At 35.9% G+C, this 26,622-nt stretch overlaps 2 protein-coding genes and 1 pseudogene across 2 annotated transcripts in view; 2 read left to right on the top strand and 1 right to left on the bottom strand.

Annotated features, from left to right (window-relative positions):
- The window catches only part of LOC138319011 (protein bark beetle-like), a 28,058-nt gene extending 9,622 nt beyond the window's left edge, over nt 1–18,436 (top strand). The window contains exons 9-15 of the mRNA XM_069261889.1: nt 7,303–8,046; nt 8,374–10,869; nt 11,320–11,989; nt 12,630–12,796; nt 13,750–13,844; nt 14,043–14,250; nt 14,394–18,436. Of these exons, the coding sequence (XP_069117990.1) occupies nt 7,303–8,046; nt 8,374–10,869; nt 11,320–11,989; nt 12,630–12,796; nt 13,750–13,844; nt 14,043–14,250; nt 14,394–16,603 (6,590 nt within the window). The 3' untranslated portion in view covers nt 16,604–18,436. The remainder of the gene's footprint in view (nt 1–7,302; nt 8,047–8,373; nt 10,870–11,319; nt 11,990–12,629; nt 12,797–13,749; nt 13,845–14,042; nt 14,251–14,393) is intronic.
- LOC138320159 (uncharacterized) lies at nt 1,646–4,941 on the top strand (annotated as a pseudogene).
- Nucleotides 18,437–20,875: 2,439 nt separating the features above from the next.
- LOC138319010 (neuropeptide receptor npr-1-like) lies at nt 20,876–26,552 on the bottom strand. Its single transcript, XM_069261888.1, has one exon. It carries the CDS (start codon nt 22,335–22,337, stop codon nt 21,249–21,251), a length of 1,089 nt encoding a protein of 362 aa, XP_069117989.1. The 5' UTR covers nt 22,338–26,552; the 3' UTR covers nt 20,876–21,248.
- Nucleotides 26,553–26,622: the final 70 nt, after the last annotated feature.

Below are 26,622 nucleotides of genomic sequence, written 5' to 3'. Positions count from 1 at the left end.
GGAGAAAAAGTAATCCGCTTAAACAGGCTCGTCTTGACTTTTTCCTCATTTCAGATAATCTTCTCTCCAGTGTAGTTAAGTCAAATATTGAGCCTGGCTACAGGTCAGACCACTCTTTCCCTAGTATATCTCTAAAACTAACAGATTTTAAGGCAGGAAAATGTGTTTGGAAATTCAATAATAGTTTATTACAAGATTTAAACTATCTAGAATTAGTAAAAGAGTGTATTACAGAGTATAAGACAATGTTTTATCTTCCAGTTTATAACATCAACATTATAGAAGATAAGAATATTCAACTTTCTATTTCTGATCCTACTTTTCTTGAAATTCTGCTTGCACACATTAGGGGTAAAACAATATCATACTCATCTCACTTGAAAAAAAACAGAAAAAATTTGATTGAAGATGAACTTAAGACTGATATCATGAAACTTGAGCAGGAAAATAATATTAATTTAGTTCAGTTTGAAGCAAAAAAGAAAGAATTAGAGAAAATAAGAGAACAAAAAGTTAAGGGCAGTCTAATAAGATCTAAAGCTAAATGGATTGAGGAAGGTGAAAAACCCACAAATTATTTTTTTAACTTAGAAAATAGGAACTTCACTTCTAAAATAATACCAAAACTTCAATTGGATGATGGAAAGGTTATTACACAGCAAGAAGAAATTCTACATGAGGTTCAAAAATTTTATAAAAATCTCTATAGCCCTGATTGTGATTTGGAAGATATTGATTTGAATAATGTATTTAAAGATTATGATGTTTGCAAAATTAATAAAAATGACTCAGAAAAATTGGAAGGATTAATTACTTTACACGAAGCAGGGGTAATTTTGAAAAATATGAAAAATAACAAAAGTCCTGGTATTGATGGTTTTACAGTTGAATTTTTTAAAATGTTTTTGGAAATTTTTAGTTAACTTTGTTGTTAGATCAATCAATTCTGGGTTTTATGATGGTGAATTTTCTATTTCTCAACGACGTGGAATTATAACTTGTATACCTAAGGGAGATAAACCAAGACACTTCATCAAAAACTGGAGACCTATCACTCTGCTCACTGTTGTCTATAAAATTGCCTCAGGTACAATAACTCGTAGAATAAAAACTGTATTAGATAAGATTATAGATAAAGATCAAACTGGTTTTCTTGCGGGACGTTTTATTGGGGAAAACACAAGGCTGATTTATGATTTAATGCAATTCACAGAAGAAAAAAATATTCCTGGAATGCTTTTGTTAATTGATTTTGAGAAAGCTTTTGATTCAGTGTCTTGGAATTTCATTGAAAAGGTCTTTAAATTTTTTGGTTTTGGCTCAGATATTATAAATTTGGTAAAAGTTTTCCATAGTAATGTTAGTGCAACAATCAATCAGTGTGGAAATCTTTCAACTTTTTTTAAGGTACAAAGAGGCTGTCGGCAGGGGGACCCTATTGCACCTTACATTTTTATCCTTTGCTGAAATTTTAGCTTTAAGATTAAGACAGAATAGTAATATCAAAGGTATTGAAATTAATAATTGTCCTCTTCTTCTGTCACAATATGCTGATGGTTCTTCTCTCGCTCTTGATGGTTCAGAACAATCACTAAAAGAATCCATTACTGAACTTAATTTTTATAAACGAATATCTGGTTTAAAAATGAATGTCTCTAAAACAAATGTAATTTGGATTGGCAGTAAGAAATTCTCTGAAGACACTTATCTCCCAGAGTTGAACTCACAGTGGGGCAAACAGAGATTTACTCTATTAGGTATTGACTTCCATGTTAACTTACATGAGATGCCAAAAATGAACTATGACAAAAAATTGATAAAACTGAAGTCTTTGATACAAACTTTGAAATGAAGATCACTTACTCCAATAGGACGAATTCAGATAATCAAATCCTTACTTATTTCACAATTTAATCATTTGTTTATGGCATTGCCAAATCCTGATGAATCATTTATCTCAAAACTGAATACCACTATCTTTGAATTTTTATGGAACAGCAAGGTTGATAAAGTTAAAAGCATGTAATTATTGAAAGCTTACTTGTGTTCTTGCTTGGATTCGAAGATTTTTTCAAACTACAGCTAAATGGCAAATTGTTTTTAAGAGTTTGGTAAATGTAGATATTTTAGTTAATGGCGGAAATGAATATTTACGAATTTGTCAGAAAAAAAATGTCCAATAAATTTTGGATTGATGTTTTTAAAGCATGGAATACACTGATCAAAATGAATGATAAGAACACTACTACAGAGGTATCTATTCTGAAAACCCCTATTTGGTTTAATAAAAAATATAACTGTTGATAAGAAGTTCATTTATGATAAAAATCTTTTTGAAAAAAATGTTATTACAGTCAATGATCTATTAAGAGACAGTACTACAAAGAGTTCTTACACTTTCAATGAGTTTCTTCACAGGTACAATGTAAATACCAACTTTCTTCATTATCATAGTATCATATCGGCTGTTAAAAAGTTCTTATCATTGGCTGTAATTCCTCAATCAAAACTTCAGTATCCATTTGTACCAATTTGAGCGTTGAATATTTTCTAAAGGAAAGAAAAGGTACTAAAGACTTTTATAATATTTTAATACATAACGAAGCTGTGCCTTCTGGTAAAGTTAAGTGGAACAAAGACTTTGATCTTGATGATGCAACTTGGTCTCAAATTTACAAAATTCCATTCCATATTACTAAGAACACAAAGTTACAGTGGCTACAGTTCAGAATAAATCACCACATCTTAACAACAAACACTTTTCTTTTTAAAGCACATCTTTCTGTTTCTCCTTACTGTAATTTATCTAATTCTGAAAATGAAACAATAACTCATATTTTATGGGAGTGAAAGAAGTACAAAACCTTTTAGATTGTTTCACAGCTCTACTTGATGTTTTATTCATTTCTTTTGGTTTCAATAAACAAACTTTTATTTTTGGTCTACATTCCTCCAACTCCATTTCCTTCAAAGCTGACAATGAAATTCTGCTAGTTATAAAACAGTATATTTATAGAATGAGATGTCTCCATAAGTCTCTCAGTACTAATGGTCTTGTCAATATTTTAAAAGATTATTATAATACTCAGAAATATATAGCTTACAGCCAAGGAGAAAGAGCAAAAATTAAATTTGAGAAAGACTGGAAAAAAATAGCTAAACTTTAATCTTTTATTCGTACACCTCACCCTGAAATATTCGCAATATGATAATCATAGATTTATACAATTTTTTTTGGATTTATTTAGATTTTTTTTATTATCTATTTATTCATTATATTATTATCATTTTTTTTGTTTTTGCCGATATAACTTCCTATTTCTTCGATCCTCACTTACTGTACGTGCCACTCTAAATACCATCTCTCTGTCTACCCCTCCCCTTTATCTATCTTTTTTTTTCTCTCTCTCTCTTTCTTTCCTTTCTTTTTGTTTTTCTTTTCTGTTGTTTTTTTTTGTTTTTCGTCTCTCTGTGTGTATATTCGATAGTATAAGGTGTATGTGTATGTATGTGAAGAATGAAAGTGTCCTCGTTTGTCATGTCAAATGCATAACAAAATTTGAAAAAATAAAAAATTACAAAAAAACCCAATAACATTCAGACAATGCGTAGATGTGAATTAACTGGACATGGAACATACTAAAATGCGGAATGACAGTACATACTGAAAGCCATCCTCGATATTCCAGGGGTTCCGATCACTTACGATCTCTACACCCCTGGACTATCTCATAGTGAAATTGAAGGCAGCTCAGCGGAAAACATTTGACCAATCACAGGCTAGCAAAGATTTCCTATGAAGACTACAAAGAGAGCGATACCTAACATCAAAGCCACACAGTCAACCACAGTGTACCGTTATACGGCTCTTTTGATGTACATCAAATGACTAAATTACTTGTTCAATTCTGTTGCCTCCAGTTTTACTATGTTCCATTATGTCCAGGGGTGTAGAGGTCGTAAGTGATTGTAACCCCTGGAGTATTGAGGATGACTATAAGTGAAATGAAAACGGAACATAGGAAAACACAGAAATATATGAGATTAAGTTCAATATTTTCTTTGCCTTTTCTCTGAGCTTAGCATATCACTGCATAAAACCCTTGTTATTTTGTTGGTAGCAAAAGTATTATTAAAACTGTTCATCTGTACTAGACCTGGCTACCTTGCACTAACACAAGCTAACAAATATGAAATGGCTTTCAACATGCAAAACAATATCGCCATATCATTGTTTAATTTCCATATTCTGTCCAGTCAAAGGGATAAGCTTCCGCGTAGCCCACTTAGCTTTTTGGGAAGCTAATACTAGTCTTGTAATATTTTTGTTTCGTGTCTATATATATGTATGTGTATGCATATGGGTGAGCGAGAGTATATGTGTTTGTGTTCATGTATTAATGTATGTGTACATGTCATGCGCGGGTATATGTATGCATATATACGTGCGTGTGTACATATATTTATGGGTAGATATTATGTATGTAACTATACTATTTATATTATGTATGTAAGTTTGATAGTGCATATGTGAGTGTTTGTGCGTGTAGACTAGGTATAAAAATTAGGTTCAATGCGGTAATTCATTTTGCAATTCCTTTATTTAAAAACAAATTCCTATATAATTCCATCTCTACTTAAATTGTAATAGAAAGTAAAATACTCAACTTTAGACCTATTGAATTAAATATGATCTATATTCTGTATGATATTATTAGTTACACAGTTTGATAGTACTAGCTAATTCGGAAAAATATTGGGTCTAAAATAAAATTGTATAAGACGAGGCGAAGCAGGAGAGGAGAAAATGTAGCAGCCAGATTGGGATTTGAACCCGGTGTAGCAGCCATTTCTTTCCCCCTCTGATAGTTTCCCCGGGGAAAGAATTGGCTAGCTGATTTCTTCCCCGTGGAAAAAACTGGCTAGCTGATTTCTTCCCCCGGGAAAGAATAGGCTAGCTGATTCTTCCCCCCCCCCCCCCCCCTAATTACTTTTATCCCCCGGGGAAAGAATTAGCTAGCTGATTCTTTCCCCCCTCTTGATTAGTTTTAGGGGAAAACTATTGACGAGCTGATATTCCCCCCCCCCCTCTTGATTATATCTAGGGGGGAAACTATTGGCTAGCTGATTATTCCCCCTCTTGATTATATCTAGGGGGGAAACTATTGGCTAGCTGATCATTCCCCCCTCTTGATTATATCTAGGGGGGAAACTATTGGCTAGCTGATTCTTTCCCCCCTCTTGATTATATCTAGGGGGGAAACTATTGGCTAGCTGATTCATTCCCCCCTCTTGATTATATCTAGGGGGGAAACTATTGGCTAGCTGATTCTTTCCCCCCTCTCGATTAATTCTAGGGGGAAACTATTGGCTAGCTGATTCTTTCCCCCCTCTCGATTAATACTAGGGGGAAACTATTGGCTAGCTGATTCATTCCCCCCTCTCGATTAATTCTAGGGGGAAACTATTGACGAGCTGATATTCCCCCCCTCTAGTTTATATCTAGGGGGGAAACTATTGCCTAGCTGATTCTTTTCCCCCTATTGATTATATCTAGGGGGGAAACTATTAGCTAGCTGATTCTTTCTCCCCTCTTGATTAATTCTAGGGGGAAACTATTGGCTATAGCTGATTTTTTTCTCCCCTCTTGATTATATCAAGGGGGAAACTATTGGCTAGCTGATTATTCCCCCCTCTTGATTATATCTAGGGGGAAAACTATTGGCTAGCTGATTCTTTCCCCCCTCTCGATTAATTCTAGAGGGAAACTATTAGCTAGCTGATTCTTTCTCCCCTCTTGATTATATCTAGGGGGAAACTATTGGCTATAGCTGATTTTGTCTCCCCTTTTGATTATATCAAGGGGGAAACTATTGGCTAGCTGATTATTCCCCCCTCTTGATTATATCTAGGGGGAAAACTATTGGCTAGCTGATTCTTTCCCCCCTCTCGATTAATTCTAGAGGGAAACTATTGGTTAGCTGATTCTTTCCCCCCTCTTGATTATATCTAGGGGGGAAACTATTGGCTAGCTGATTCATCCCCCCCTCTTGATTATATCTAGAGGGAAACTATTGGCTAGCTGATTATTGGCTAGCTGATTCATTCACCCCTCTCGATTATATCTAGGGGGGAAACTATAGGCTAGCTGATTCTTCCCCCCCTCCCTAATTACTTTTATCCCCTGGGGAAAGAATCAGCTAGCTGATTCTTTCCCCCCTTATAAATATACAGGGAAGAAGGAACGAATCAGCTAGCCAATAGTTTCCCCCATATAGAAATAAATAGACAGGGAAGGGGGGAAAGAATCAGCTAGCCAATAGTTTCCCCCCTTATAAATATACAGTGAAGGGGGGAAAGAATCAGCTAGTCAATAGTTTCCCCCATATAGAAATAAATATACAGGGAAGGGGGAAAAGAATCAGCTAGCCAATAGTTTCCCCCCTTATAAATATACAGTGAAGGAGGGAACGAATCAGCTAGTCAATAGTTTCCCCCATATAGAAATAAATAGACAGGGAAGGGGGGAAAGAATCAGCTAGCCAATAGTTTCCCCCCTTATAAATATACAGTGAAGGAGGGAACGAATCAGCTAGTCAATAGTTTCCCCCATATAGAAATAAATAGACAGGGAAGGAGGGAAAGAATCAGCTTGCCAATAGTTTCCCACCTAGAAATAAATCGAGAGGGGGGAAAGAATCAGCTAGCTAATTCTTTCCCCGGGGGAAAAAAATTACTAGGGGGGGAAAGAATCAGCTAGCCTATTCTTTCCCCGGGGAAACTTTCAGCTAGCTGATTCTTTCCCCGGGGAAACTTTCAGCAGGGGGGAAAGAATTGGCTGCTACACCGGGACCCTCCGATCACTAGCCGAGTGCTCCACCGACTGTGCTACCTCACAGGTCACCAAAGATCGACCCAGTCCAATCCCACCACACTCCTTCCTCCTTTCTCGAAGTCTTGCCCTCAAAGACATACGAGACCCTTCCAAATACCAGTTTGCTTTGAAAGTGGTCATCATTGATATCATTAACTTAACTGCTGATACCACTATATCTTGGATATCACGTGACGTCATTTAAACCAATAGGAATACAAGATTCTTGTCTGAGGCGGGATAAATACATGTACATTTGTAGGTATGCATGCATGTATAGATGTGCAGTTTAATGTTTCGTAATGTCTTTATTGTTTAGTATGATAAAAATTGAATAAAAAAAATTAATAATAAAAAAAGGTGCCTGTGTATTTTTATGTTGCTGATATTCTGCCAACTTTAATGACACATTTATTATCCACCTACAGGTGTGACTATCCCAGCTGTACCGACGGGTGGTAGCCAGGAAGATACCCAGTTCCGACATGTCATCATCCGCAATGCTGGACTTCTGGATTACGAGGAGATGAAGTATACACCGGCTCTCAGAATAGATTATATGTTTTATAAGATAACGGGCCTCCAGGTTCTCAACTCAGCCTCGGATGGTGTTGTAGTCCGATACAGTAACCCACACACAGAGAACCTGTTTGAATTCTGTAAATTTGACAATAATCTTGGAAATGGATTTTTGACTCGTAGTCCGTACCTGAAAATATTTTACACAACTATGAATGGTAACTTTAAATCAGGATTTGCCTATGACCCATTCTTCACTGAGTATGAAGCCCTGAGTGTCAGAAATTTTATCTACAGAAGTAGAATAATATCGTTAACACATACACCTGTGTATAACCTTGGTGACAATTCGATGGTTTTTATCACGACTTCGTCAGGATCTGGAGAGGAGAGAAAGACCTATGATATGGAGATTGCTGTTACATATCTGTATCGTATTACCCTCCAGGTACTCGACTACAACCCCCTCACAAACATCGAGTCTGTTACCATATATGATACTGGTAAATCCGGTATTAGTGACAGGACCACAAAATGGGAGATAGAGAAGGATTTGGTCGACTTTCCTATTGTTTCATCTTCAACCCGAATCACCATCCGTCTAGTGGTAACTGGAGTGCGGACAGATAGACTTACTTTTGCTGCTCATGCACGTAAGTTTCCTTTTCATTACAAAAAGTTCACTTCAAAACACCTGTAATCTTTATTATCTGTACAGGTTACACAAAACTTTTATCTTATAATGCATGTGAACATGAAACAAAGCCCATGCTCAGAAACACTTTTTTTTCACTTTTTGTCTACAGTTACATTGTACCTGCTGGTACCTTGTTAAATACAATATCTTTAATTATTGTTTGATTGATGAGAGTCACTAATAATCTGAAAAATGAATTTTTGTAATTTTGTGTACATTGCAATTTTAAAGTTAGTTTGTTGTATACAGTATTGATTATAAAATTGTTATTTTTTCATTACAGGTAAATATTCTGCAACATTTCCATTGTCAAGCATTCATGTGTACAACTCGACCATGGCCAACAATTACCAGGGCATCCTCACAAAGCATTACAACAACCCCTCCAATGAGAAAAGTGAGATCTTCCATCGTGTTAAAGAAGAGGAAATCCAATTTGTCCTTGTCCGGGTACTTAGAAACAAAATGGAGGCAATGTATATTCCAAGTTTGACAAAGTACCATGAAAATTTCTTGCCTACACTAGAAGAAATGACGCGTCCTGAACGTATTGGTGTGATCAGATACAAGATGGAGCGAACTAAGTTCATTGACAACGGGAAAGGTGTCATTGGAGACCATAATCATGTAGACTTTGCTAATAATGTTTGGGAATGGAACATTACTGACTGCGAGTTCAGGAACACAGCAGAAGGAGGATTCGATATAGAACTGCCACGAGTCAATGACATGTTAGAAAGAAAATTCCATTCAGTATTTGTACAGGAATCAAGATTTTTGAACAATCCACAATTTCGATTTTCAGTAAATGGTTACTATGCGAATGTGACCATAATGAACAACGTCCTGTCTGGGAATGTGTGTCCAAGAGGCCTGATGAGGATCGGAGGGATGGAAAAGGAAATCATGTTCCATCACAACAGTTTGGTCCAGAACAAAGCTAAGCATGTATTTGAGTTAAATACATATAGTCACTCGCAGTACTCGGGAACAGTGAGTGGAATGTTTTCCTTGAACCAGTTACAGAATAACAACCCCCCAGATAATTTTTTTATTGAAGCTACAAATATCCCACAGACATACTCTGTGGCTCTTAAAGGTGTTCAACAGATAAAAATGAACAGGAATCTTATAGATAATCCCAATATGCAGTATGAGTTGGTGGCCGCCATTTCTTCTCTCTCACTCGACACGGTACTGGATGTCAGAGAAAACTGGTGGGGTACACAGTATCAAAGTGCCATTCAGAAGAGAATTTTTGATTTTGATGACTGGAATAACTATGCCATTGCAAATTATTTCCCACAGTTGACTGCTGGGGATGTAAATAGTCTTCCAGCAACAGGCTCTGAATTTGAACCTCCGCTCGACCTGGAAAGACTTGGAGGAAGAGTGCATTCTGATCTCTCCTTACCATACAAAGGTACTCCTTACACTGTTGTCTCTGATCTTACTGTAATGCCAGGAGCAAAATTAGTCATTGAGCCAGGAACTGTCATAGAGTTTCATCCAAACGTTGGCATCCTTGTTCTGGGTCAAATTGTAGCAAGGGGTCTTCCTTTTGCTAGAATAACATTGAGACCTATAGATTCTAATAACAGAATGAAGAGGGCCGTAACAGACATACCCAGTACTACAGTAAGACTTCATAGAGACACAGCCGGCAAAATTCCAGAAAACGAGGGATTTCTGCAACTCTTCAACGTGTCGTCATCAACCTGGAACTTCATGTGTGACAGCCATTTTAATGAGAAGATGGCGGAGGTGGTGTGTCGTAGCCAGGGCATGGAGACGGTGAATGTTGATGTTCGTTTTACACATCTTTATGATTATTATATCCACGGCAAACCCATGTATTTTCTAAAGGAGTTCTGGAGGTATTCCTACTACTGTGCTGGGGATGAAGCTTCACTTGATAACTGTATGAAGCGTGTAAACTACGACATTCAGAAGTGCATTCAGGCATCAAACTACACCTACATTAGGTGTGGACATAGGAACTTAGACTCCCGCTATCAGTACTGGGGGAACGTAAGAATTTCACCACCATCCTACGAGGAAGAAATCCAACCCATTATCAAGTTTGAAGATCGATCAGCTCTGGAATACATCGACATATTTGGTGCGGGGATGTTGCATGGTGAAAAGGTGGGGGCTGTACAGGCAACCTACGACACTCCAATCATCAGTAATCTGAACATTACAAACTGTCTGCTGAATGGACTAGAGATGGTGGCCCCAAGACACGAGGTCAAGGTACAGACGCTCAACATCTCTGGGAATCTAGGCTACGCTGTCAACATGTTGATACTTAATGGGGAGTCCCGTGACATTGATATGTCATCGTTTACTCCACTGAAACTGAACACCGTCCCATACAACATTCACGGCCTGGTGGACATATGTAAGATGGAGAAGGAGATTTCCATTGATAACCGCCTGATTGTGTTTTATAAATACTCGGAGACTGCTCTGGATTGTGTTAAGATTGTCAGCTCCAGGAATTCTCAACGCCGAGTCTCACTCAGATTCCTACAGTTCCACATGTACCATGATGATTTTTATCGTAACACAATTGAGATATTCGATGGAAGGAATGTATCTGTGATGACAGAGATGGGAGAATTGACGTACAACAGTAGTAGGTACGACATCTCGAGGCGCTATCTGAGTTCAGGTGATGCCATTTCCATCCATATCCATGCATCGCCATCCTTTGGGGAGTACGGTTTTATTGCTGAGGTTGTTGCTTATCCACTATCAGGATTAACCTACCCAGGTATGTCAGATTTATATACACTGTATTCAACTACATGATGAACTATGTATCTTAAATCATCAGAACATCTTTGAAATTTAGGCAATTTATGGTATTTCAGTTGCTCTTAATATTGCTGAAAATAACAATTACAATTCAGTAGCTTTAGTTAGGAGAATACCAAGGTCAAAACAGGTGAATGTTTTTGACATTGCATTATGTATATCTGCAGTAATATATATGATACGATTAGGTCAAAAATGGATAAAAAATTGTGTATCTTCAATGGTGCATTATATAACCATATGGGGAATTTGAACTACCAGAAACTTCACCCATTAGTTCTCACTTACTAAACTGTATGGTATTCAAATTCATCTCTATTTAGTTTCAATGCTTGTTACTCACTGGTAGCTACCTATACTATAGTAGTATAACTCCTTAATTCTATTTATATGCTCCATTTTACAGATAGCAGCTTTAACCATATCCTTAAACACATTGAAATGAAAAGCAATGAAGATGGAGCCATCCTCTACAAGAATGTTGGTGAGGTTAATCCCTCGTTGTACATTGACCAGTGTTGGATCGCAGATAACGGGGTCCCCATTTTGAATTTGACTTCACCTCCTGTGATAGACATCAGTCTACAGGACACCAAGACCTTCATCTTTGAACATAACTTTGTCAACCAGAACACAGGAGGAATGTACGTTGATGCCATAACTCAATCTGTGGCGACACACATCCGAGGGAACATCTCGAACAATGTGTTCTCTTTTGGAAGTCATGGAGAAACTCTGAGAATCACAGGCCACCACTATCAAAGATTCCGTCTCCATGAAAACTATATCTTCAACAACTCTGCTGGTGACTTTATAGACACAATACACATAGACAATGTCGGAGTGAATGCCACGTTTAACGTCATAGGAAATAACACTGCCCATCACATAGTGGAGGTATTCGGGGAGACAAACACCGAGGCTACACAGATGTTCCTGGGAAATGTGTGGTTCGAGAACAACACCACTGCTAAATATAGGTCTGTGTTCAAGGTCGGCACAGGTAAACCGCTCATCACTAACAATTACCTGGTTAACCTGGAAAGTGACTTCGAGTTGGAGGCAAATCCCAAACAGTGAGTGATATTATATATACATGTAAATTACCTGACTCTTATCAATGCTTTCACCCTTGCTTGTTAAATGGCTCCAAATAATCTGGTAATTAAATCCTTTTCTTGGTCCATTTTCCAAAATAAGCCTAGCTAGTATTATTTGATCAGTGAAATTTTATTTAAAAAAATTCTGATTTTCTACAAAAAGTGAGGAAATCATTAATATAATAGGAAAGCATTGCCAGATAATTGTTGAAGTTTTGTGAATTATAAGGTTAAAAACCTGAAATAATTTGACAATCATTTGACAAACAAATTAAGTGATTAAACTTATCATCATTTAAAAAATGTGATGCAAGTAAACAGTTTTAAAAATTGTGTTTACAAACTTGTACTGTCAAATGAAGATCTGTTTATATAGAAATAGGTTTATAACTGTATATACCCTTAGCCAAATTTAGGTTTATAACTGTATATATTCTTAGCCAAATTTAGGTTTATAACTGTATATACCCTTAGCCAAATTAAGTAGCATAAATCCACAAACAGGTATTTACCTAACTAATAGCACAAGCATATCTTATCATATAGTTAACAGAATGCAGCTAGATCATTTTAAAATGACTTTTGATTACTTAAAGCCAAACTTTTTTTTTTGTAGCTTGATCAGGGGTGTAGCAGACGAAGCTATAGATGCCACACAGAACTGGTGGGGCTCCAACCGACCTGGATACATCAACGGAAAAATTTGGGACCATTCGGACAACAACACGCTTGTTTCTGTCAACTTTGACCGCTACAGAGTGACCAACCAGTCCATTATTGATGGTAGGTGCAGGGAGGGAAATATAAAACTTATTTACATTACCAATTAACGTTGTTTATAGTGAAGGCTAGATTACATTTGATTTCAAAGGACTAGGTATGGTAAGGGTCTTTTGTGGCCCCCAAATCCGCTATTTTTCAAAGTCTGATATTTTAAGATGTTAATCTTGCATTGAAATATTAACTACATACCTGACATATTTGATAGTGCTATTAGGTAATATAGCATTTCTAGTTGTCATAGCAACCATTTTTATTATACATTAATTATGCAAAATGGGAAAATTTCATCGAAATAGGCCTTTTTTATGCAGTTTTTCATCAAGTTAACATAGAGCGCATTCTAGAACAAACTTTAAATTTCTCTAAATGATCTATTCTTTGTGTCTGCTAATTCCCTTAAAATATAAAGTTTGTTCTAGGTTGCGCTCTATTGCTTTTAAAAGAAAAACTATCAAAAATATGGCAAAAGTGACCAAATTTTCAAATTTGCATAATTTATGCAAAGTTACCATGGTTATATAGCAAAAACATACTTTCTGTCAACAAAAATATTATAAAAGTTTTTATCAGGGGCGTATTCAATATTTCAAACGCAGCAACTTAATTTCTAAATACTTAATTTGAAATTTGGTAGATTTAGGGGCCAAAAACAGCCATTACCATACCTAGTCCTTTAATTTCTTGTGTAAGATGCCAGTACACACACTCTCCAGATTTTTTTTTATGCAGATGTTTACTGAATTTTAAATCGATAATAGATATTTGAATATCAGGGGTTTCAATATGAAACAACTAGTACCAATATACTTCTATGTGAAATGTACATTGATTTTATAGAAAAAGCACCTCCTTAGATTGCCACAGCACCCCCTATCCTGAAAGATAATAAAATCCCTGGGGTGCTATGACTGCTTTTAATCCCATTTACATATTTCTTTGTTCATGTTCTACAGGAAAGTGTGCTCCGGGTTGGAGAATCCATGAAAACCGGTGTTACAGATACATGGGCGCTGCCTTACCTTACTATGAAGCAATCAACTTTTGTAGAGTAAGTTTATGCAGTTAAAGCTTTATGTTATCTCTTCAATAATTTTTTTTATTCAAGAACTGAAAAATTGCATAAACATACATGTATATATCTTGAAGTTCTTGGTCTCCTTTTTTCCCTCTAAATTATTAGAAATATCCCATCTCTAAATACATTTTCATGGAGGTAAAGCACTTAAAAATGATTGTCTTGTTGTAGAGAGTGAATGGATTTTTGGCTGAGGTGAAGGATCGGGAGAACTTTATTCGCTATCTTATTCGTACCACTGAGAGTGTATACAAGGAAACTCTACGTGTGTGGATTTACGCTGAGGTCGCTGTGGGCTTTTGTAGCTCTTTCGAGAACAACTTCATTGTAGCTGAACAGGAATGTCACCGCAAGTTCCTACCGTTTGTTTGTGAGAAAGGTAAGATCAGTTGGGAAAGAGATATGATGTTTATGTTTATGTTAAACAGAATGATATGATATCCTTAAAGAATCTTAAGACGTGATGAGATGAACAAAAATTGATATTGCCTAGAATTAATGTTGATGCTATTGTTATTTCAGATCCTTACATCCTTCCCCCTGGATCAGAAGTCCTCACTCTAGTAATCATTATTTGTGCCAGCGTATTTGGTGTGGCAATCATCGTCATTGCTGTCCTCCTCATCCTGTGGCGGATAAAATCTAAACAGAGAAAGGAACAACAGTTTGAGCGTACGCAGTCAATTAGAATGTCTAAGACTTCACTAAACAAATCTCGATCAACCATCGCTATGTTGGACGATAAATACTCTGTGTCTGGAGTGTCATCCCGAAGTCGATATTCAGACGAGAAGTCCATGATGGCATCGGCAATGAGTCTAAACAGTGAGAAACGAGGCCACCGGGACAGCAGATATGATTCAAATGGATATATTGGGTCACGTGATAGATTGCATGAAAATGGTCGAGCAGGATCACGTGACCGATTGGACAATGATCGTCGCCTTGGCAACAGAGATGACAGGTTAAACAGTAGTAATAGGAGGCTAGGATCACGGGATAGGCTTAATAACACTGGCAGACATGGGTCACAGAGTGCAATAAAGGATGAAACAATGTACGGGTCACGTGATAGACTCAACGAGCAACAACGGTCAAAGTCTCGGGACAGATTGAATGAAAATCAGCGATCTGGTTCAAGGGAGCGTTTGAATCGTTCAGAGGAAAGACTTGATAGAGTGTTACTTGATCGACAAACTCGTGCAAATCTTCATAGACGTGATGACAAGAAAAATGGTACAGTACAGAAAAATGGTATAGTTCCTAAAGAAAAGCAAACAGGATCACCGCAAGAAAAGAGACATCTTGTTCCTCATGATCTTGACAATCAGGACACAGATGTTGGTTACACAGATGATGGGTTTTCAGAAAATGAATTTGATGATTTCACAACTACTGCTGATGAAGGCGGAAGGGATCCTAATGATACAGATGCTGCAAGCACAGTGATCAACTTCCGCACCACTCAGAAACCACCACATGTGGAGAATGAAATCAATTCCCTCCACATGAAACCTTCAGTGAACGATTTATATCAGAACCACACATTTGCTAGTACACCTAGTGTTGATCTGAGTGGGGCTAAGTCCCTGACCAGTTTTCAGCAGCCAGAAAGTCCTGGTGATCGTCCACCTACACCGCCTCCACCACTTCCTGTTGATCACTATCCATTAAAGTCCCGAACCCAGTCAACAGACGAGCCTGTCCCACAACCCAGACAACGACCTACACCAGTCCCAAAGTCATTGCAAAATAGCCGGGAACAGATGGATCATGGTAGTTCTTCTGAGAGAAGTGGGCCTGTCAACCCCGCTCTTAGGTTGCAACACGCCCCAGGGAGGCCTCCACTACATCTGAGTAGGGAGAGTCTGAACTATCTTGATAACCGACGGGAATGGATGACAGAGCAGATGCCAGAGAAACAAGAGGACAGTGAAGAAGAAACAGAAACTGAGACAGAGACAGAGACAGAAAGTGAAGAAAGTTATGAAGCAGAGGAAAAATTTACAGATAAAAAAGATCTACCACATCCAGAGACTTACTCATCAGATCCTTATACCAAGACAAACAGTCGTGATAATCTGTATGATCCAAAAACTTACATACCTCCTCCATACGAACCACCTCCTTATGAAGCTCCCACTTACGGCAATCTACCAGATAATGATTACAGGAGTCGAAGTCGGGAGAATATCCCTCAGACTTTCAGTACAATAGATGGTAGGCAGGACTATCAACCTCGGGACTACAACCCAGCACCAGCCGTTAACCCTGGCAGTATAAACCTAGGCTTTAACAGAAGCCATGAGAATATACCTCAGGCCATGACAAATATGGACTATCTAAGGAATGTGCCTCGTGGTGGGGGTAGTCGAGAGGACGTGTATCAGCCAGGCTTTGACAATGGTGCCTTCATTGCCAGTCCCAAACACAGTCCTACGGAACCAATGGGCAGTGCTACTGATGTCCGTGGGAGTAACGACTATCTCAACCAAGTGTCGCGTAGTCGGGAAAATCTTCATGGCTACCCTAGACAAGGACATATGGGTAGTCGGAATGATGTTAGTAGGAGTAGACAGAGTTTAGATCATCTATCAAGGAGTCGAGAAAACATCCATGGGAGTATGGCAAGTGTACACAGTCACCACCGCAGTAGAGACAATCTGGGTGTAGTGTACTTAGACAGTGATAGGTCACAATCACGGGCACAGCCAATAGAAACTGAAATCTGATTGGTCAATGCATAGGCATGAACACAACCAATATAAACTGAAATTTGATTGGTCATTTATTATACCAAATCTGATTGGATATAACTTTGTGCATGAAAAAAAGCCAATAGAAATTAACTAGAATATAATTGGTTATATCTCAATATGCATTTGTTATAGCGTTTGAGATATAAACCAAAATCTAATTCGCAAGAACAACAGATAAATAAGGTAGACTGTGATTTATCTGACTTGGAAGCCAATAAAAAACCTGATTGGCGAGCAGTCCTAACTGTAATGCAATTAATCAAAGACAAGACATTAATGGTATTGTTTTGCTCAAATAGTGCAGTCTTAATTACAATTACTTATATATATACTGAAAATAGTTATCCAGTAGCTAAAGGTATAATCTGACACTGGATGTAAAATATGTCAATTAATCAATTGTTTATGTGTATACAAATCATGTAGAACTAAAGGTATGTACAATGTTAAATGTGCTTAATTGAAATACCTTTATATCTGTATAGGGACCAGTATAAAATGTTTTGGTCAGTTTGTTTTATATTAGTTAACAGATACTATGATGATGTTTTATGATGTGATTTTTATGTTAGGATACACAATATAATATGTGTAAAAGAGGAATGGCACTGTTTTTATAATCATGCTGTTTTCTTCATAGTGGCCATATGGCTCTAGATGTTGGCCTAGTACCATAACTTTAGATGCAATGGGTTCTTTTTTTTTCCAATTTTCATACACATGTACATGTTGGTGATCTTATATGCCATTCCTCTTTTATGAATATTGTTAATTTTACTTGTGCCTTTTTGATCAAGGAAATCTGTGCATGTTTCCTGGTACTTAATTTATACATGTAACCAACATATATTTGTTGGCTGGGAATTTCTTCCTGGTGCAATCAAAAGCAACAGATACATGTTTGATAATTTTCTGTTGTATAAAGTATACCAAGAACTAGCTACGGATCAATATCCGTATTTCCAATGCGGGCATATATCCTGCCTTGCTGAAAGTGTGTTCCTCGTATGATAGCAAGTAGAGAATTTTAACAGAGCAACTAATGTTTTAAAATAATTTATCAAATTGATAAACCATTATATTGTACATACCTAATTATGAATGACTTTCCAGTCATTTTTTAAAGATCTGTGATACTTCATTAATTCATTGTGTTTCTGTTATTTTCTGTTATGTAACCGGAAAATCTCAAGCTTTACTTATCAACGAATTAATTTTTCTTCATGGATCTTTGTTGATGCCATTTAGATTATGTACTTCTAAATGCTTTGCTTAATAAGTTTACCGCTCATTCAAGTACAGTCTGTAATTTAATTATCAATAGATAACGACGGTGGCGTTCTTGCCACATCTTATATGTTATCTTTTCAAAAATACAAAAGTGCTTTTTTTTCTCCTGTTTCAGAAGCAGATATTACCATTAATGTCAATAACTGAATTGTGTATAAAACTATTTACAAATGAACATAAATCCTATCTTTAGAGTAATAACTAGTTAACAATGATTCATATATTTGCAGAGAGTTAAGATATATTAACTACCGGTAATGGACAATCTTAAAAAAATAATTTGCTTTAATTACACCTTAACACTCTAGGTTTCTAGTGTAAATTATAATCTGATTAACCCTGTGCATTTTCTTTTTTATTTATCGTCATATTACACTCTCGAGTCATTGTCATCTTCAACATTTCTTTCACATATTTTTGATATTTCTATAATTACTAAAAATGTGTCATACATTGTTTTGATATAATGATTATATATTTTCAATAGCAATTGAATAAAATATATGAAAATATTGATTTTTTTGTTTGATGTTTTTATTCAAGGTTATTTAAACATTGATTACACAGTTTTATATACAGTAAAACATGTCCATAAAGATTTTATTTCAGACAAGTGGTCTTCACACATTTCAAATTGTGTTAAATTTGATAGTTTTGGAGCAGTAACAAAATGGTCTTATTTAGCAGTGCTGGTATGACTAAATTGGTCGCTATAATTGAAGCTAACAAAGGTAGTCATTCTCACTTTCATTATACTTCCTAAGCTGTCATTAACGTTAACGATGTGTACTGATTTTACGTCCAGTCAGTCATAGTCCCTAATCAAATCAAGTTTATTTCATCTACTTATTAATGAAATATGCCCAAGTGTTGTGAATACATATATACATTGACCTATTGTATCTTGCATGAGTAATAGTAAAATATATATATATATATATATGATTTGATGCCGGAATACCCTCACACCATCAACACATCTATGATATAGTCTAAACATGCACTTATCTGATAAGTCAAAAAAGGCCATGTTCCAGACTATACAATTTCCATAGCATTACGATGTTTCCGTCAGTATTCTAGCCAACTTAACATTAACTATAATGACAATTTCGATCATATAATTTTATGAGGCGATATGGAATACATCGTATTGTAATTTAAAATGTTCACGATGGCGTCGGACAATGAACAAAAAGAATTAATTTGTCCTTAAAGAATTCATATAAGGTTATTAGGCGGTTCATGAGCATACCAATATGATTTAAGTTTAATGCAGAGGTACAATTCTTAAAACCTTCTTATGACGTTTCAGAGGAAATCCATGAGTTTTATGACTTTTGAGAGGAAATAAATGAGTTTTTCAGTAAAGAAAAATGCTTAGTCATAATTTGCCGATATAGTTACAAAAATCTTTGGGGTAATTGTTCGTTTCAACAAATACCGTGGAACCACGACTTAATCTCATTCCGAAGTTTCTTGACCAAACATCATTATATAACATTGATTATGCTGTTGATAATGAACATCATGTTGGCTGTTCCTAAATTAGCAGCAGATTCATCCATTTGTCACCTTAATTGACAGTAAGAAAACATGATATCATTACAGCTAATGCTTGAATGAGGCATACAATATATATATCAAAGTTATAATCAGGAACATTACTGAAAATCTGTTACCCAATCTTCATCTTGGTACGTCTGTGGTTGGCAGACTTGAGATGGCTGTTGAGAACGATGATTCTACATTATCTAGGTCTGCCACTGTCGAATCCGGTACCATACGACTCCCACTTGTGTTATCTGTAGAGCTAAAGCCTGGTGCCATCCTCACTATTTTCTGATATTGCACACGTCCATGCAGAGTCTTACAAATTATAACATATATAGCGGGAATAATACAAATGAATTCCCAACACATGAGGCCAGGATCAATGCATTGTAAGTCAATGGGAACAGTCGTGACCCCATGACGTCAACAATAGTACACACTGTTCCAGTCACGGATCCCAGTGGTGAAAAGACATGGAGTGGAACCAAAGAACTCAGGCGCTTCGTTTTCAACGCCATCTTAGGTTTGAACGGTCGACAGACAAGCTGAAACCGTTGTATGGCGATAATGGTCAACATGAATGCAGAAGAAGTCTTATACTAGCATCATGTATACAAAGAGTATGATGGTGTGTGGAAGGAGAACCCTGGCCAGTCGATTGTTTAAATTTTTATTGAATCTTTGGCAACGGTGGTGTTATCCATGTACAAATGTAGGTAGCGTTCGGTAAACAACAGAACATGTATATATTATCTGGTGTTGTTTATAAAATCTTCGATACCATTAAACATTTGATATGGCGGAAATGGATTGTTGATGTAACTTGTCTATATTTATACTATTGATGACATACAATGTTCACAATATTTTCAACGAAATGTAACGCGATCTTTCAATGCAGTTATTTCTTTGTCTGGAATAACCTTATCTATAGGACTATGTACTGTTCTTATGTCCTGATAAACATTTATTATGCTAGATTTTCATAAGCGTTTAACCAGTCAAAAGTTACTATTTCGTTGATGAGCATGCTAGATCATAACTAGATGTTACCATGATAACCTGTTGGAATGATACTGATGCTACGGAGAGATGGCGGCAATTTCAAAAGTTAGAAGAGAACGACAAATGTCTGATCAGAGAGACGGATATTACAGCTGTAACACACCAGCAGGGCAGACATCAAAGACGACCATGTCTTAGATTCAGCGCAATGGAATTCAGATTGACATACTTAAAGCTTCAAAACTTTACAGACCAATGACTAAATATATATCAGTTATTCTGTAATAACAAGGTGGAAAACTATTATATGTTTAGGAAGTGATGGATAAATGCACACTCAATTTCATGCTGATACATACAAAAATCTGGACAAATATATAATTGACAAACATATACTTGCAATTTCAAACATATTTTAATGGATCTGTTATCTATATAATCATTTAAGCTATAACATAGAAACAATGACATATTCAGATCATTAATTTCATAAAATCAAAGCTGTCATGATATTAAAGTTACAATTAGATGTACATTGTATTTTAGCAAACGTTTTGCATATGTCTATATCAAATATGGGCAGTGAACTTATAATAAGAAACATTTCATGATTCATGATCTCATAACCACCATGGCGACAATTCAAGTACATATATGTAATACCAGGAAATAGATTACTGCTTTACTCCGCGTATAATGATTTAAAAAGAAAAACGAAAATAAAGACCAATATATCCAATGCATCCTAGCTATATATATCGGATACATCCTAACTTTTTAATACAGAGCATATATTGAAAAAACACGAAACCATCTCTCCTCTTATAGTTTTATCGAAGACCCCATATATAACTGGATTGACGATGTTGTTGACAATATAAAATGTGTTGGCAATTCTTAGAGCCACAGTTTCCGATCGCTCTGACCAGTCATTCTTGTCCACGGAACTTTGCACCATCGCAATCAGTGTTGGAACAAAACACAAAATATACACGAACGATATAACGAGAAACGTGATTGACCTCCTGCCTGCAGTTCTCATATTCCTGGTGTGATTGCTCTGTGGTACGCTAGTCATCGTTGCTGAGCTGGCTAAGTTGGAAATGGTCGATGTTTCCCCAATACAGGTTTCACTTATGCCATCAGAGGACGGAGAAATGCCAACTGTTTTTATTTTATGGCCTTTCCGTAATTTCATGCGTTTATATATGGTCCTACCAATCATAACATATAGAATAGACAAAATCATTACATTTACCAGAGCAAATGTGAGGACAAGTACATTGTATATAAATGGGAAGAGTCGGGATCCCATCACATTGACAGAAGCACAAACGTATCCAGTCACATTCAAACGCTTGTCGGTGATTGGTACGATTCCGGTGGTAAACAGGCTTGGAAGCGATAACAAAAACATGACAAACAATGTCAAATAAACGCTCAGTTGTTTGGCTCTCAAAGTCATTTTAGGCTTGTAAGGTCGACAAACTAACAGAAACCGGTAGACGGCCACAACAGTCAGGGTAAGAGCCGAGGACGATGCCGAGAACTGGCTCAACATGTAGAAACTTTTACACAATAATGGATTAGTGTACTTAACGGGATTTAAGTTAATGATGATGTTGGCAGAAGAACATATCACACATGTCACGGCGTCAATACCTGCCAGGTGAGGAATGAAGAACCTATCAGTGGACGAGTTCCGAAGTTGAAACGTGTAGATGTAGACGACCACTACATTGCCGAAAAGTCCAAGTAAGATATACACAAAGAGCAAAACGGTGCTTGGAAGAAGATCCCCGGCCAGACGGGCGTTAAGGTCGTCCAGGGTATATTCAGGCATGGTTCTGTTATCCATATTCTTATTTGATCCGTGTAAGACGTTGCCAGACCGTAAATATATTCATCTAGTAAAGGACATGTATTATATAGCCCTTCGCTTTTCCGATTTGTGCATGTCTATCTTTTGATATGTTTATCAGAAGACGGGATGCTATGACGGAAGTAGTTAAGTATTTTATAATCATAATATGTATTGTCACGCTAAGAAGACAACCCATTGGTCCCATGTACACTTTAACTCATGACGGCGATTCAGGATCAAATGCATCATATTTGTTAATACTTGATACTGATTTTGTAAATAATTGTACAGAAAAAGAAACTAAATAAAATAAAGTTTATATCAAGGATCTGCTCTGGTGAGGTTTCGATCTCGTTGAAGTCTCGTTTCAACATTAATCAAAGAGTTTTTTGTGATTTTCAAAAACTTCTTGTCTCAATTTGTAGCAAGTTGTCAAATGCAAAATATGTAAAAAAACATATACTTATATTGCTTATAGTTTTTTATATACAAGTTTTAAGAAATTACCAATTTGGCGGCCATTTTGAAAAGATGCATTTCTTACACTTTGTAGAGAGTTGAAATATCAGTTATGATTACTTCAATATTTTTACTAAACTCGCCGGTGCGACATTTTTAGCTATATTTTGCCGTAAATCTTTTTGAGGTTCACTTAGATGACAATAATAAGCATTTAAGTGTGGAATTATAACCTGTTGGTTTTTAATTCTTACATGTTTGTCAAGATAGAGTTATTTGAACTTTTAGCAAGAAGGAGGGCTGATGTTGGTTGCGAGTTCCTAGTTCCTACTTCCGTTTAAGTTAAGGAGCTTAATTCTGTGCTGTATTATTCATGGAAGCTTCAAGTTCGATTCCTGTATATAATATGTAATTGAACATGCAGTTAGAGGTAGGAATCCTAATAAATGGAACTCCGCTTGTTGGCCAGTATTTTTGTTAAACGGAACATGTAATGAAGGGTAATCGCAATGCACTCTGGGAGAGATTGGGAACTCGGGTCTGGTTCCTAGTTCCGTATAAGCTGAAACGGAACTCGGGTCTGGCTCATAGTTCCGTTGAAGGTCTGGTTCCTAGTTCCGTTTATTAAACGGAACTAGGAACTAGGAACTCGCAACCAACTTCAGCCTTCCTAGCAAGAAATACTAAATATATCATTTTTTTCACGAAATAAAAATCAATCACACTTACCCACTATTTTTATGATGGTTTTAGAAACAGCAACTTTTGTTCTTTTAGGCTGCAACATTTAAGAAAAAGTTAGTCATCAGAACTTTTTTTTCTGTGAATTGTTGAATCTGTCAAAAAATGTAAAAAATAAACGAGATGTTTTCCCCTTCACAATTTAGGGGTTTGGATTTACGTGTACAGTTGTTCTGAGAAAAAAATAATGGGTTGACTGTGTGATATTATTATTTTCTTAAAAAATTATAGGTTTTGTCAATTTAGCGAATATTCAGACTTATCAGAAAACTGATTTGCAAAACATTGCTTCCGTTTTTCGTGTGTGTGGTGAAATTCCGGTAAAATCACAATTTACGTCAAATAGCTATCTTTGAATCCTAATAGCACAGAATCAAGCACATCACCATATTATTTTTATTACTTTTTAAAATTTGGCATAAATTCCTATTCCAAAAATTAAAATAAAAAGAAGAAAAAATTGACCTTTCACCCGTGCAGATCCTTAGTCCATGCACCTGGGATGGTCTGGGGTTAATACATCCTTTAAATACCCTCTGTAACCGTCACACACTATCGTTTCTAACCAAGTTTGCATTATGTCAGTGATTTATTTACTTTAACTTGATAAATATGAATCTACACTGTATTTTGATATTGATAGAGACATTAAGATAAAACTTGCTCAAAGTTTAGATTGTTTCAGAAAACGTAATGAATGTGTCTAAATAGAGCATAAAGACGTTGATTAAACAAGAGGAAGCATTCATTGACTCATAATCATTCTATTAATAATAAGCTGTATGACGACATTTCAAATACACATATTATAGTCACCAGGAAATATTTCTACTGCGTTTTATAGAATGTCAAATAGGAATGCAACGAATTAATTGTAACATAATGTGTACGATATAGCCGCATCTGTTAACTATGGAATCCGTTGAGTGTCACGTGAAAAAAGATAAATATTATAATTACGGAAAGAAAACCATGGGCTTTAAGACTTTAATACGACTTCATGAGAACACATAGTATAAGTTAAAAATTCCCAAGCAATCTTGTGTTGAATTCCGCCCAAAAATTGACCATTAAATTGACTTCATTAAATTGCAAACTTGATTATCTCCTCTTTCAGAAACTTTAAATAATTTCAAAATTTCTTTACATATTAAAACCGATTTCAAACTGAATCTTACGAGAAAAGTAGGAGGTTTATAGAGAATGCCAGCAATCAATAACAGTATTTTGGAAATTTCTTTTAACGTTTTGAGCGAAACAGAAGGAATACGTTAAAATTTCCAGAGGGTGAACGTTGAAGTTTGCGTATCTATATGTTTATGAGATAAGATTTATAACTTTCCGTTTATTTGCATGTTTAATTTACTACAAACTCTACAATACATTTTATAAGCAAGATATTCAAAAACGTTATTTTTTATCTTAACGAATATTCTTTATTCTTTACATATGTTTTGACTTTGCTCTGTATAGATAAATTGTACGTGACGAAGCAAATTCTGAATACCAAAAAAAAAAGTTTTTATGCGTTACTATAACCAATAAAATTAGAATACATATATAATACGGACGGGAAGATGTATTGTTTTAAATCCAAATTTATTTTTTATCAATTTATGACAAAAATGATGACAACCAGGTAGATAGATACTATTTATGAAATTAAAAATCAATACTGAAATAAATATTCGTACAAGATTTCATTCCTTATTCTCAAAAACGTGTTTGTTAAAACTGGTCTGTATAATCTTACATAAATCAGAAATTACATTTGGTTATTTCTGGTTATTTATGTCGTCAGGTCAGAAACTTTGGTTTATGTGATGATGTTGTTACACACCCAGTGAAAATTTACATAAAATTGTATTTGATCAGCAAGCCGTCACATCCTAATCATATACGTTGTTTCGAAAGCTATAAATATCAGCACGATACCTCAAAATACTGACTTATATAGGCATTTCCTTTGGTCATGCAAATTGCTGTACATTGGTTTCGAATTTGTGACTTAGCAGTGAAAGACAGGCGGTAGAATTCCACCGTAACCACTCAGAAACCACAGCTCATCACGTGCCAACACATTGCAGATATTACATTTACATATGTATAGGTATATGACCATGAAAACGATAAGGTGAGCAAACAAAAGAGAAGTGTCCATTTTGGCCCCCTGGTGGCCATGACCGGTAAGAAATATATTTTGTTTATAGATACCTGGGGTAAGGTGGTCATGATATGAAATGAAATTAAGGTCAGGTCGGGATTCCTATAGAATGCGTTAAACAATGCAATACCATATATCATTAAACATAGCTTGACTATTTAATATACAGTGATATGTATATACATTTCATAAAGGTTGACCCCAATGTGCTGTACTTATCTCGTCAATTTCTGAATATATAAATAAAATTGATGGTGTGCTGTGTATGACGTGTTGTATAATGGAAAGTCCTAAGTCCTGCCATTGACATCACAAGAACACAGGAAAGAATCACTAAATAGTACTTACATAGACAAGAACATTCTAAGAGTTTATCGAAAATCGTCGTATGTCTGAACGATACGATGTAAATATTCTGAAGCACACAAAAGTGGGACATTTGTGAAATAAAAATTAAAGCTCAGTGAGGTTTTCCGGCGTGCTTATTTCCTTGTCAATACTGGATACATTTGTACATTTTAAAAACAAAACCCACAATGATTTAGTAAAATAAATTGCTATTGGTTTAAATCTGTATATTTCTCGGGGAAAGTAGATGATGCAATTTAACGAGTACATACCAAATGAATATATATCATTACGATGTTCTAAATTAATATTTGCATGTCTCAAATGTAACGGCGTCACATGTGTACATGCTTAATCAAGAGAGTAGACTATTTTCACCTAAATAATAATAGGTCATGGGGATGTTTTGTGTTTTGTTAATTGTTTACTTTAAATTAATTATGTTGTTGTTTTACAAGCCGTGTAATTAAATAGTCCACCATTTACAGATCAGACTGTGTACGCCATAAATCATATGTAACACAAAAAGTCTGATTATAACATTACAACTTCTTGTCGTGTAGAATT

Source organism: Argopecten irradians, chromosome 3, assembly GCF_041381155.1.
Source record: "Argopecten irradians isolate NY chromosome 3, Ai_NY, whole genome shotgun sequence".
Classification (NCBI taxonomy): Eukaryota; Metazoa; Mollusca; class Bivalvia; order Pectinida; family Pectinidae; genus Argopecten; species Argopecten irradians.
The sequence above is the reverse complement of the archived record's forward strand: the minus strand, read 5'-3'. Positions and strand labels throughout refer to the sequence as shown.